The 14850-nt window shown below is 39.6% G+C and overlaps 1 protein-coding gene across 5 annotated transcripts in view; it reads right to left on the bottom strand.

Moving 5' to 3' along the window:
* Positions 1-14502, bottom strand: part of DSC2 (desmocollin 2) — a 35243-nt gene extending 20741 nt beyond the window's left edge. For 2 of the 5 annotated variants that reach the window (XM_025886628.2, XM_073898370.1), the window contains exons 1-5: positions 14160-14360; positions 6627-6711; positions 5337-5536; positions 4284-4403; positions 2649-2804 (exon numbers count right to left, since the gene is read on the bottom strand). In XM_025886628.2, coding sequence (XP_025742413.1) covers positions 2649-2804; positions 4284-4403; positions 5337-5536; positions 6627-6711; positions 14160-14228 — 630 coding nt within the window. In that variant the 5' untranslated portion in view covers positions 14229-14360. Of the gene's footprint in view, positions 1-2648; positions 2805-4283; positions 4404-5336; positions 5537-6626; positions 6712-12587; positions 12629-14159 lie in introns of all 5 variants that reach the window. The other 3 variants (XM_073898369.1, XM_073898371.1, XM_073898372.1) reach the window with 2 other exon arrangements.
* Between the last annotated feature and the right edge of the window lie 348 nt (positions 14503-14850).

Below are 14850 nucleotides of genomic sequence, written 5' to 3'. Positions count from 1 at the left end.
TGCATTTATATACCACTCTTCATAGCCACTCATCTATCAATGGACACTTGTGTTGCTTCCATAATTTGGCTACTGTAAATAATGCTGCTATAAACATAGGGGTGCTTGTATCCTTTTGAATTAGTGCTTTTGTATTTTTTGGGTAAATGCCAAACAGTGTGATTACTGGATTGTGGGATAGTTCTATTTTTAACTTTTTGAGGAATGTCCATACTGTTTTCCACAGTGGCTGCACCAGTTTGCATTCCCATCAACAATGCAAGACGGTTCAGGGCGCGTGGGTGATTTGGTCGGTAAAGCATCTGACTTCAGCTCAGGTCATGATCTCGGGGTCGTGAGATGTGATCACATCGAGCACCACCTGTGTCAGGCTCCCTGCTCAGCGGGTAATCCGCTTCTCCCTCTGCCCCTCCTCCCGACTCATGCTCTCTCTCTCTCTCTCTAATAAATATATAAAATAAAATCTTTCATAAAAATAAAGAAATAATGCAAGAGGGTTCCTTTTTCTCCACATCCTTGCCAATCCTTGTTGTTTCTTGTGTTTTGAATCTAGCCATTCTGACAGCTGTAAGGTGATATCTCATTGTGGTTTTGATTTGCATTTCCCTGATGATAAGCAATGTTGAGCATCTTTTCATGTGTCTGTTGGCCATCTGAATGTCTTCTTTGGAGAAATGTCTGTTCATGTCTTTTGCCCATTTTTAAGTGGATTATTTGTTTTTTGGGTGTTGAGTTTCGTAAGTTCTTTATATATTTTGGATACCCTTTACTGGATATGTCATTTGCAAATATCTTCTCCCATTCAGTAGGTTGCCTTTTAGTTTTATTGTTTTCTTCACTGTGTAGAAGCTATTTATTTTGATGTAGTCCCAACAGTTTATTTTTGCTTTTATTGCCCTTGCCTCAGGAGACACATCTAGAAAAAAAGTTGCTATGGCTGATACCAGAGAAATTATTGCCTGTTCATTCTTCTAGGCTTTTTATGGTTTCAGGTCTCACATTTAAGCCATCTTGAGTTTATTTTTGTGTATGGTATAAGAAAGTGTTCCAGTTTCATTCTTTTCATTCTTTTGCATGTAGCTGACCAGTTTTCCCAACACCATTTGTTGAACAGACTGTCTTTTTCCCATTGTATATTCATTCCTCCTTTGGTGAAGATTAATCAACCATATAATTGTGGGTTTATTTCTGGGTTTTCTATCCTATTCCATTAATATAGGTCTCTATTTTTATGCCAGTACCACACTGTTTTGATTAGTACAGCTTTGTTTATCTTTTTTAAAAAAAATTTATTTATTTATTTGAGAGAGAGAGGGAGAGGGACCACAAGCAGGGGGAGGGGCAGAGGGAGAAGCAGGCTCCCCGCTGAACAGAGCTGGATATGAGGCTCAATCCCAGGCCCCTGAGATCAAGACCTGAGCCGAAGGCAGATGCTTAACCGACTGAGCCACCCAGGTGCCCTTTGTTTATTTATCTTTAAAGATTTTATTTTTGTTAAGTAATCTTTACACCCAACATTGGCTCAAACTTACAACCCTGAGATCAAGAGTCACATTTTTCACCAAATGAGCCAGCCAGGCGCCCTGATTAGTAGAGCTTTGTAATGTGACTTCAAGTCTGGAATTTTTGTTTTTCCTTTTCAAGACTGCTTTGGCTATTTAGGGTCTTTTGTGGTTCTATACATATTTTAGGATTGTTTGTTCTAGTTCTGTGAAAAACGCTATTGGTATTTTGATTGGGACTGCATTAAATCCATAGACTGTTTTGCACAGTATGGGCATTTTAACAATATTTGTTCTTCCAACCCATGAGCCTGGAATATCTTTCCATTTCTCTATCATTTTGTTTTGTTTGAAAGTTTCCAGTGCATGGATTTTAAATACCACTCTCTGGATCTTCAATAACTTTGGATTCTTATGACTCCAAATTCCCCAGGTGCAGTTAACTAGAATATTATCCTATATTCTACTAATTAGAATTTCATGCATATTGGTAGTTATATTTAGATAATTCTCTTCATGAGAATTTTTTACTTTAAAAAAGGAAAGTTAGAAATAGAACAAATGCACGGCTATAAATTGTATGTGGAATGCAATTTATTTCTTTTATTTTATAATATGAATTTCAACTCCAATTTTTCTCATAACAGCTCTCAGAGAAAGCAGAACATCACAGGTACTTAGAAGGCCATCTTGTAGCAATTCCAAACCTAAATATTTAAATCTAGGGATGCCTGGGTGGCTCAGTCGGTTAGTAACTTTTGCTTTCAGCTCAAGTCATGATCTCAGGGTTGTGACATCGAGCCCTGTGTCTGGGCTCCCTGCTCAGCACAGAGTCTGCTTGAGATTCCTTCCCTCTCCTTCTCCCTTCCCCTCTGTCCCTCTCCCCACTCAGGCATGCTCTCTCTCTATATAAAATAAATAAATAAAATCTTTTTTAAAAGGTGAAACTATCATACCAACACCAATCTAAGAATCTAATGCTCTTTATTCTATAAAGCTCTTTTTGCTTCAAGTCTGTGCTATCAGATGTAGCCAGAGCAGAGACAACAAGCTCAGAGAACAGAAAAAGGTAAGCAAATTGAGAATGGGAGATGAAACAGCCAAGCTTAATAATTACTAATACAATATGGAAACTTTAGACTTTACCTCAAAAGATTCATACTCCTCACGATCCACAGGACGAGTGCAATACAGGTTTCCAGTATCTCTCTCTACATAAAATAAATTTGTAGGTTCTCGGTCCACCCCAGGTCCTCTTATGGAATAGAATATAGTGTAGTTTTGTGCAGTGTCAGATTGAATCTAGAAAGTAGATATTATATACATAAGAGACAAATTTTTATTTCAGCAAAACTTTCATCTATATATGTTTATGCAATCATGTTGCCATTTTTGTTGCAATAAGTAATTGCCCCCTTTAATTTGTTATCATGCATGAATAAAAAACAGCAACAGAATAAGGAAGGCTAATAATTGAGAAATTTCAAGAGCAAGGCATGAGGAAAATAATGTAGTAGTGTCTTAGTTTTCCCGAATAACTGAGAAATACACTAAATGGTACCTATATGAACCAAACATTTAAGACTTTAACTGTCTGAGAAAACAAAGTATTCAGAGTATGAAAAATTACTCTTTCGTTAATTTTTTAAACTTGAAGTTTTATTATACATAACATTTGAGGCGCTAGGTTTAAAGTTACTATATACAGGGAAAAACCATGGGAAATGCTTTCCTTAGTTAGTTTCTATTATTTGTCAGCATCTTTTTATTATAGAAGCTGAGGTGAAAGGATGGGTGGAAATGGGGGAGAATAGAAATGACATAACATCTTGGCAAGTGTGATATTCTGGTACTTGATTCAAAAAGCAAATTTTTTCCCAAGTTGTTTTTTTTTTTTTAAAGATTTTATTTATTTATTTGAGAGACAGAGAGAATGAGATAGAAAGCACGAGAGGGAAGAGGGTCAGAGGGAGAAGCAGACTCCCTGCTGAGCAGGGAGCCCGATGCGGGACTCGATCCAGGGACTCCAGGATCATGACCTGAGCCGAAGGCAGTCGCTTAACCAACTGAGCCACCCAGGCGCCCTTTCCCAAGTTGTTTTGATTCTCTTAGTAAGATCTTGACTGTATGTCAGGATGACTAACAATGATTTTCAAACGATTTCTTTCTCAACTTTGAGATGCTCTTTTCTCAACTGTATGAAATTTGTTGGTGGGATATAAAGGAGAGTTTCTCTCAAATTTCAAGAACTGAGAGAAAAGAAACCCAAGTCAAGGACTCAATGGTCATGGCAATGGGTAGTAGAAAAAGGCAAGATTCGCTGGGGTTGCTACTGAAAGAAAGAGAGAGAAAATGTGGATCCAGTATGATTTAAGTAGTGGCCTTGGGGATTAACAGTGGAAAGGATGTATGTGTCTTTTGCCCTTCATGGCATTTGTCCTGGTGTCAGCAATTTCATCTATTATGAAAGATGTTTGGGGTTTCTAGACTATGCGCCCAGGCGACATGCTGCTAATATGAAAATTCATTAAGGAACCATGTGTTTGAGAGTGCTAGATGTGTTTTACAATTTCATAAATGGACTTTTCAGGACTAAAACTGCAAAAAAGTGTATGCTGGTATAAAGATATATATTTTTACCCATTTACTGAAACATATAATACACATACTCATGTAGTCATACAGAACTGTTTTTAAAAATAACTTTATATTCATCGCCCAAATTAAAAAAAAAAAAATGGAAACCACAGACCTTCACAGTGAAAGGAAAGTAAATTGTACCTGTTGAAGAAAAAGTGGGAAAGGACCCAAGGAATTCTCTTGCATTGAACAAGGAATAGGAGCCCATCTTCTCTTGGCACGTCTTAGGACTTTTTCTTTAGAATGCCTCTTCTTTAATACCTCAATTTAGAACACAGGAAAAAAATAATAAATTCCATGGTTACCTTATTCGCAAATATTGGAACTCTGACACATCTCTCATGAGGATTAACTGGGAAGGTGTAAGACCACGGTGGTGCTTAAAAACCAAACTAAAAAGATAACGAAGAAATAGCGGTCCTCTCTGTTAACACATCAGTACGCTCAAGAAAATAACTTGGTATGAACATGGAAGAAGGAGATGAAATTGGAAGCCTAGAAGCAAAATTAAAAAAACAAAAACAAAAACAAAACCAACAACGTTACTGTTGCCATACTGCCATGCAAAACCATGGGAGGAGAGAGATGCAAGGAAAAGAAATAAAGTGAATGACCTTCTAAATCTAGCATATGCACCTTCCACTCACCAGCAACTAGGAAGAGCCAGGGACCAACAGAGAGATCTGTGTCAGAACGGGGAGAGAAAAATGGTGATAACTCTCAAGCTGCTGCACTGAATTATGGCCGATGGTTAAATAGAAATCACCTGGATCTTTGGTGTCAGAGTCCAATAAGCATGCCTGAGGTCTGAATCTCAACCTAAAATAGTCATCTACTTTTTAAGACTACAAATTATGCTGTCTAAGATACATATAGACAGAGTTTCAAAATTTGTTTTGGAAATCTATTCTATAGGAAAAGATCAAGAAATGCTTCTTTGTGTCTAATCTCAAATTCTCAGGCTGTAGCCTCCCAATTTCTCTGTTTGTGTCCCAAATGAAAAGCAATGACAACCTAGAATAACTGATGTGGCAAAACCTTTTTCCACCATTTGAATACTGTTAAGTTGCATGATGGTTTCCATTCTTCACCAAGCTGAACTATCCCACGTCATCTCTGATTCCACATCTTCCCTGGTAATGTTACACCTGCAGAATACAATTCATTATGCTTCATTTTTATAGTTTGGTGTACCTTTGTTTGATGCTGTAAAAGAACAAGTAGTTTCTTTTCTTCTTGGTTCTCAGTGTTGTAAAGTAATATGGTAAAACTTCTCTCCTCTGAGGACAAAAGAATAGCATTTGTTGTATAGAGAGAACCGTCTTCTAAAATCTGGAAATCAGGGTCACTTGAATAAATTAGATTTGCAGACTGAAAGCACTCCTTCAGGTTAACTGTAGAAAATATACACATGCAATCATTTGTAAGGTAAAACAAAACAATATATAGTGCTAACAGTAATCTATGCATTTGGGGGTGGGGAGCCAAAAACTTAAAATTACACTGACACTTGTAAACGTTGCATTTTTAGAAGTACATGTGAAACTATATGGTTAATTAAATTGTGCATAAACACATATGTCACTTCAAATACCTCCTTTATGTCCTTTTAAAAAAGAGACATTTGTCCTAAAATGAAGGCGTGTGAGTTCCAGTGTTTTAGTATGTAAACCAATACCAAAAGAAGTTTTTCTTTATTAACTGAAATTAGCCATAGAGTAACACATGAGAGAACTTAAACAGAATCTAGAAAATTAATCAGCAGTTATTAAATAAAAATATTTCTTAACTCTTTGCATCTATTGTTAGAGTCATTATATTCTGTGCTCTCACTGGTCTGCTCTTTCCTTGTAAGCTTGAGTTATGTGAAAAAAATTAATTGATAAGGGGCACCTGAGTGGCTCAGTCAGTTTAGCGTGGGACTCTGGATTTCAGCTCAGGTCATGATCTCAGGATTGTGGGATCGAGCCCCGCGTCAGGCTCCACGCTGAGCAGAGCCTGCCTAAGATTCTCTCTCTCCCTTTCCCTCTGCCCCCCGCCACTGCTCTTTCTCCCCCTCTCTCAAAAAAATAAATAAATAAATAATTGATGAAAAGCAATTTCTGGAAATATGTATCAGTAAAATACCAAAATGTTTCATTATTAAAATCCAAAAACAATACCTTTAAACTCAAGAAATAGATTCAATACTATTTCTCAATTTCATAGAAGTATGTTATAACGTATGCCATTACCCCCATGTAATATAAATATTAATGATTATTTGTTACTCAAACTAAGCCTTTTTATCCACTTCATATAGTCGTGGTTTTCAATAAAGGACAATATTTCTTTTATTGGAATGATATTATGTGCATTACAAATGATAATGTAACATATTAGTTTTAACTATTGATTCCAATACAGCTATCCTTCTAAAAAATGACACTAATTTTACAAGATCATACCAAGTAAGATCCATTACACATTTTAGCAGTTTCTTACCTCTACCAACAAATTTCTCAGCGTCTAGTTGGGAGGGAACTTGTAGTACGACTTTTTTGCAGGCATCACAGGTAAACGTTAAGATCTAAAACATCAAATCAGTGTTACACATTAAAAAAAGATCCTTTTAATCTGTACATAGTTCATATAAATTAGAAATTGGTATAATTATAAATTAGTTTATACAAGTAGCAAAGTAAAACTTAAAAACATACTGCAGTAGAAATCAGAACAAAATTACGTGGAGAGGAAGGAAACAAAGGACCAAGAGTCATGGCTCTCTCCTTCGCAAAGCATGTAAACTCCAAGAATTCCTTACCCTTTTGGGTTTTGTTTCCTTTTCTGTAAAAAGGAGCTAACGGTAAATTCACTGACTAATATGGTGAGTATACTGAGGAACGAATGACAACCAATGTGAGAGCACTAAAAACTTAGGAAGGCAGCACAGGTAGGTGAACAGGAAAAACAAACAAAAACAAATTTAGAGAGTCAGCAAAGTGTTTCAATTAATAGTCAATTGCCTATGAAACTATGGTACCAAATCAATAGTATCTTAAACAAAAACCCAATGCTTTAAAGAGAAGCATCAACTCATTATCACGGAGTGACTTGGAGATTACTTATCTATGACCCCACACAAACAAGCACAGAACTTTGAAATATGAATTTATTTTGAAGGCGCATCTTCTCGTAAGTGACCAGTAAGGTCATTCTACAAAATATTTCACTTAAAATTTTTTAAATGAGTTAGTGATTTATGGTAAGCAATTCCAATACAATATATATTTGAACACACCGAAATTTAAATCTGTTCTCCCTAAAACTGTATAATGCACGCTTCTGAAAGATTCAACAATTCTACAGTTTTGCAAAGGCTTTTAACCAAAAGCAAGATAGCTGACTAACATTGATACTATATTTACAAAGTCTATAAACACAAATTAAAATAATCAAAATTTGGATTAAAATTTTTATTTCTAATACACATTTTTATTTCCACTACACATGCCAATATACATTTAATTATCCAATTTAAGTTATATATGGAGGATCAGGCAAGGCAGTGATTACATGTCATTTGGAAATTAGGGATGGACACAGTGAAGAGACTATTTGGATTGGAAATTAAAAGATGAGAAGAACCTTCACTGGCTGTATTGTCTTAGAGAGGACAGGAGTAAAATGAGATGTGTGAAGAGTCCAGTTCAAGGTCGTTGAAAACATGCATCTACTTCTTCATTCAACCAACATTTACTGGTTGCTTACTACATACAAGGCAGTGTTCAGCAGTGAACAAAGTCCTTGACCTCATGGAGATTACCTTATAATGTGAGACAAAAAAAAAAATAAATACACAAAAGTCATGTAATTCCAAGAGATAAATGTTATAAGAAAAATAAAACAGGGAGAAAAGGTGACAGAGGGAAGACCAGAAGCCCGCACGAAATGAGGAAGCAAACCAGTTCACTAACTGGGGAAGAGTCTTCCAGGCGGAAGAAAAACCAGAACAAAGACCCTGGAAGAGGATTTTACCTGGTATGTTAGAGGAACAAAAAGGCAGTCATGGTAGGAAAGCAGAGTGAGGGAAGAGTGATATAAGATGATATTAAAGGGACAGTCATGGGCATATCACATATGGTCTAAAAGGCCATAGTAGGAGTGTAGATTTTATTCTGAGTACAAAGAGAAGCAACCATAGGTTTAGAAGCTGTGGAATGGCATAATGTGGTGAGCATTTACACAGACTCATTCTGGTGGCCCTGTGAGAACAGACTACAGAGAAGCAAGAGTGGAAGCAAGAAGACCAGTTGGGAGGTTCCAGCAGAAATGTAAGAGAGGGAGGATGGTGACCTGGACTAAGGTGAAAACAGCAGAGAAGGTGAAAAATGGCTGGACTAATTCACTACTCTAGAGAACAGTATCCTGGACATCCATTCATTCATGCATTTAACTAATATTTATTGAATGTCTACTATGTACCAGACACAGAGCAGTAAACATGATCCTCATGAAACTTTCAAAAGGGTAAGACAGAGTGGTAATTTCAATAAAGTAGGATAAATGCTCTACTAGAGAGGTACAGGGTGTGATAGGATAGCAGGGGGAGCTAGCCTCTTGTAAGAGCGAGGTGAGGTCACCTGAAGAGTGGCTGTCCATTAGCCATGTCAAGAGGAGGCATAGCGTCCATGTTCCAAATACAGAAACAGCAAATGTGAAGCCCAGAGATGACACAGGTCTGAAAACAAAATCTTGAAAGGCTGATGCTCACAGCACAAGAGGGACAAAGTTTAAAATGAATTCAGGGGCGCCTGGCTGACTCAGTCAGTAAGAGCCTGCAACTGTTGAACTCGGGGCTGTGAATTTGAGCCCCACTTTGGGTGTAGAGATTGCTTAAAAATAAAATCTTAGAAAAGAAATAAAAGAAAATGGATTCAGAGAAGTAGGTGTGGGGTAGATTCTGAACAGTGTTAACTAAGTATATGGAACTTTTTGTTCCTAAAGACAGTAAGAAACCAAAGATTTGCTTTAAGCAGATAAATGACATAAGCAGCCTCCCACTGGAACAAGGTGAGTCCGAGCAGTGTGCGGAATAGATCAGGGGAATGATTCTCATTTCCAGTGGCAGCTAGGTCATTCGGGGGGGCGGAAATGCCAAAATGAAAAATAATGGATATGTTTTTTTTGTTAACGGTCCTAAACCATCTAACAAAGAATTGCTAGGCAGAAACTGAGGATCAAGCTCAAACACAGAGTGGTAATCAGATGCAACTTCTGATCTGAAAAAAGACTTGTTTGGCCTCAATGAAAGAGAAGAAAATCAAGTACAGACCTGCCTAAGATCTAAGAAAAGAGCTGCCCACATTAATCTGGGACCCCAAATGTAAAACCTTCACCATAGAGGGAACCTGAAGCAAACTGGTCCTTGAATGGATTTGTGATTCACATTCACCTTACTTGCTTGGTCTGGGAACCTCAAGCCACTGATTAAAGAAGGCCTGGCATGTAATCACCTCCATAGATGCTGAAAGACGTTTGACCAAATTCAGTAACAATCCTAAGATTTAAAAAAAAAAAAAGCCCCCAAGGAGTTAATAAGTACTTCTTCAAGATGATTTTTATATTATATTATGTTTTAATCACAACATCTAATGGAAAGCATTAGCAGCAGCCCCACTAAACTCAGAAACAACATACTTTCCAAGGTCATCATTTATAGTTAACATTACATTAAAATATATTAGGCAAGACGGAAATATCAGATGACATATGGATTGGAAAGGAAGAAGCAAAAAAAAAAATCTCTATTTGCATTTGATATGACTACCTGGAAAACTGAAAGAAATCAACTAATAAATTACTATAAAACTAATAATACTATAAATTACTATAATTACTATAGAATTGCAGTAAGGGAGCAGAAACAACTATTAAAATACAGAAATCTTTAGTCTTTGTACACATAAATACAAGTTAAATAATATAATGAAAGAGAAGGAATTATTTTCAAAAGCAATAAAAAGTTAAAAGGCCAAGGAGTAAACCTAACAAGAAACATGTAAAGCCCTACTTGAGAAAAATCTGAAAATATTTCTGAAGGGCACAAAGTAGACTCACACAAAAAGAAAGATATATCATTATTTTGGATAGAAAAAAAAATCAACATAAATATATCAATTTCCACTAAGTTAAATCATAAATTTCATAATGTCAATAAAAATCTTAGTAGTATTTTTTTCTGGAACTAGACAAGCTGATTTAAAAGGTCATAAGGAAAAATAAATAAGAATAGATGGGAAAATTATGAAAAAGAAAAGCAATGAAAGGATATTAGACTTAGCAGTTTTTTAAAAATACTATGAAGTCAATAATTAAAACTGCCATTTTGTATATGAATAGGCAGAAAGATATTAGATGCATACAAATTGGAAAGGAAGAAGTAAAAGAGTTTCTATTTGTATTTGTTATAACTGTATACAGTCCATAAATGTTCTAACTTTGTTATACTCGCCAATTATAGGAGTTCCTATTTCACCACATTCTTGCCCATGCTGTGTGTTGTCAAACTTCTGAGTGTTTGCCAAATGAGGAATATATCACTGAAGTTTAACTACATCTTTTCTTATTATGAGCGAGGCTGAAATATTTTTAGGGGCCATTTTTAGTACTTTATGGGACTTTTTCATATCCATGTTCATGTTGGACTATTTGATTTATAAGAGCTCTTTATATACTTGTAGATTAGCCTTTTAAAATATGACCTGCACTTTTTTTTTCCAATCTGAGTTACCTTTGACTTTGCTTATAATATTTTTGTTTGCGTTGTTATTTTTGCCATGGTCAAGTGTGTGTGTGTGTGTCTTAATATAACTGATTTATATTATTTATAATATTGATCATAATTTGATATAATTGGTTTTCTCAATATTAATAAATGGCTTTTGAAATCTAAGCCATGTGAACCATAGATAGGCCTTCTTGACTCCAAACTTAAACAGGAATTCACCATGTTTTCTTCTATTAACTGTATGGCATCATATGTTAGATTTAAACCTTTCATCTGTTTGGACTTTTCTGTGTTCTACATGAGTTATGGGTTCGACTTCATCTTTTGCCAAACGACTGCCTAGATCAAGTAGTCTCATACTATATATATAGATATATAGTATAATATAATACCGTATAATATAACATGCTCTATAATATATAATATCGGAGATTATACTGAGTATAGTACTATACTAAAATATTATAGTATATTAATATAATAACTAATATATTAGTATACTATATACATTATATATTATATATAATACTCTATATATATCCTCAATGATGTGATATGACACCCATTATAAAACAGCTTTCCATCTAGTCATGTACAACCTTTATGGAGGGGTGAAGGAGCTGTTAATATCTACCAAAAGTACAGTCATTTATACTTTTATCTAGCAATACCATTTCTGGTAATCTAATCTATTCTATTCATACACCTGCCCATACATGAAATGACATATACACACAAGTTTATTCACTATGACATTATTTGTAATAGCAAAAAGTAATAGCAGAGATGATGGACAGCAGCAGAGATATCCATAAGGTATTTCTGAATGTAGATTTAATAGGACTTAATGATGGATTTGGGGAGGGGAGCAGTGAGGAAGGAAAAGCAAACAGCTTCCAGACATCCTACCTGAGCAACAAGGTGCAGGGTAGTGTCATTCACTGAAATACAGGATGTCAGAAGAAAAGCAACATTGTTTAAGAAGATAATAACTGCTGTGTCACACATCATACTGGGGAGATATAAAGACTTATTGTTTAATGAAGACATCCCAACTACCAAAATAAATTTCATCTAAGGAGTCACCTGTATGATATTTCACGGACAGGACCTAGAATAGGGAGTCTGATTCTGAGTAGTCAGGAACAGGAAGGTCAAAAGAAAAAAAGGGAGTGAATTTCAATAAAGGCACAATCTACAAGGTGGAATTGCATAAGGAATGGTTTATATTTAGCAGTGGAGATCCGTTATGACCTTAGAGAGTGAGCAGCCTCATTAGATGTTTGGGTAGAAACCAGAGTTCAAGTGGTTAAGACACGTGTGTGGTGAGGCGGTACTAGGAAGCAGGGAGAAGCTGCTTTGTAGAATGGTGAAGGATTAACTGGGTACATGGAAGACGAGGAAATGTAAAGGGTGTTCCCCCAGTGAATAGGAATTATTCGCTCCTACTTAATAACATCTTCTACTCAAACGCTCTTTACACATCTATCGCACTTGAGGCTCACGAGCACAAGAACCACCTGAGGCTGGCAGGACTTGGCCCTGATATGCACACAGACACCGGAGCAGCTAGAAGGACCCACACAACACCTTCCAGCTAGAATGTAGCAGGATGAGGGGTGCTTTGCTATCTATCCACTTCTGGCCAATCCAGCTTTGAAGCTAAGAAAAGTCACCTTTAGTTTATTCACTTCATCGTCTTTCTTCCACAAAGGACCTGAGAGCACACAGAGAAAGTTTTGTGTGTAAGCATATGCAAAGCAATGCTATTTATTGCCCATACCTATTACTGTCCATGCTTAATTACGCCTATTACTGTCCATGCTTAATTAGCCCCTTTTCCTTCAGAGAGTAATGGCCAGTGGTTTAAAAAGAAGGGGGAACTTTATTAGGGATCTAACCAAAGTCATTTCTTTGTCATCAGCTACATATGTTGTGACCGTTATTTATTCCATTCTCGGTTTTCTCAACCATAAAATACTAATTGCTGCGCACCTGGCCCTTTCTATGATACTAATGTGCCCTGGGAATTTAACTAAGGGTCTGAAGTCCATAGAACTCCTAGAGAAAGACCGTGTAATGACAGTACTACAATTTCATGACTTAAACATTTAAGGAATTCACTGTGAACTAAGAGCGGTTGAGAAGTGAAATGATCCGACTATTTCACCCCCAGCTCCAGCACTCCCAGAAGGAATCTTCCTGCTGTCTGTTCTCCAGGTTTGTCCCCTTGTCCTTCAGGCAACTTTGTGCTCCAACGCCTGGGGCTCAACGAGAAAGGACACTACCGGGTTGAGCACTTTCTGGCACCTGGTCTGTTTAATTTTTCTCTTCCTAGGGGACTCAGGACGTCCAGTCCGGGAAACCTCTGATCCCAAACTCGCCAGGGGCTGTCCACTGGCACTGAATCCCTGTACCTTCTGCCTCCCCCCTCTCCGTTCCTGGCCATGGGACCCCAGGCTTTTCTGCCTGGGCGGGGAACTGTCCGTCCCCAAATCAAGCCACCCCTTTTCACTCCCAGATTTGGGTGGGTGAGGTCATTGCTACTGTGTTCTTTAAAGTGGGGAAGAAGTTAGAGCGAGAGGGCAAAAGAGAAGAATCCAGATGCCTCTGCACAAGAGATCTGGACGAACATTTCCCTAAAGATTAAGGGGGTAGCAACCGCACACGCTGACAATGGGAACTATACAAAGGGTCATCTAGGGCCCGCCCATCTATCATTTCCAGGCCGAGTGACGAGACCAGTCCTCTACAGACACGCACACGCACACGCACACACTGAGAGCAAGCCCGGGAAAGGGGCGTAGTCCTCCCACCTAAGGGCACTTTCGGTCCCGTCCGCCCAGCGCTCCTTTCCGCCGCGGCCGGAACCGGGCACCGCGGCCGAGGTGGACAGCACCCTCCCCCGGAACGGCAGAAGCACGGAGGAGCGGCGCTCCGCGCTCGTCCCCAGAGGCCACGGCTTTGGATGGGCGTCTGCTGCTGGCGTCTGCGTCTCTATCTGCCTGCGCTGATTACATCTACGGATGACTCCCTTCTCCTCCCCTGCGGGAGCGCGGCGCCCAGGTCGCGAACCTCTTTCTGGCAACCTTCCCCCATTCCAACAACTCCATTCGTTCAACCGGCCGGCGACACATTAACCTCCGCTTTGCCCGCCACCCCCACCCACCCCTGTTCCCAGAGTTTCCCCTGGCTCCCCCATCGAGCGGAGCCCCCTCCCGGGAACCGGCAGCCGGGCTGCCACTCACCGTGAGGGCCAGCAGCAGGTGCCCGCAGAGGGCTCCGCTCCGGGAGCGCGTGGGGCGGGCGGGCGCCATGGGAGCTCTCGGGGACAGGTCGCCGAGAGGCGCCCGGAGGCCGGGGTGGGAAGGCTCGGCGGGCCAAAGGCCGCGGCGGGAGTGCAGACTGGGCCGGCCGCGCAGGAGGAGTGGGAGGCACAGGAGGTGGCGCGCGGGGAGAGGCGCTTTTCCTCTGGCTCTCTCTGAAGCGCCTGCCTGCCACCCAAGGGGCTTTTCCTCTGGCCGAGGGTGGGGCTCCAGGCGCGCGCGCAAGACACCGATCGGCCCCTCCTTGGTGTTTTCTCAAGTCTCCATTTCTTTAAGAGCGCAACAGGTGGGAACTCCCTCTCGCCGCCACCCTTGTACCTGCGCTAGGTGTTTCTCAGCAGCGGACGCCACCTATATGCCCCATCTCGGGCACCCCCCCCCCGCCCCGGTGTCCGCCTGTAAGATTAGCAGCTGGCCCTGCCCAGCAGAAGCCCTGACTGTACAGAGACTCACTCCCCGGGCGCGGCGGGCCTAGGGAAGGCAGCGCGGGCCTGGGCGCGCTCCCGCGCCCCGCCTCCGCCCCGCGCGCTGCCCTTTCGGCCGGCGAGCGGCTCCGAGGTCGGACCTTCTGTCCCAGCTGCCTCAGGCCTACCCGGTGCAGAGGAACTCCGGG

The sequence above is a fragment of the Callorhinus ursinus genome, unplaced genomic scaffold, assembly GCF_003265705.2.
Source record: "Callorhinus ursinus isolate GAN/ISIS: 27379988/994484 unplaced genomic scaffold, GSC_fseal_2.0 scaffold11, whole genome shotgun sequence".
NCBI lineage: Eukaryota > Metazoa > Chordata > Mammalia > Carnivora > Otariidae > Callorhinus > Callorhinus ursinus.
Note: the sequence above shows the minus strand (reverse complement) of the source record. Positions and strands in the feature narration are given on the sequence as shown.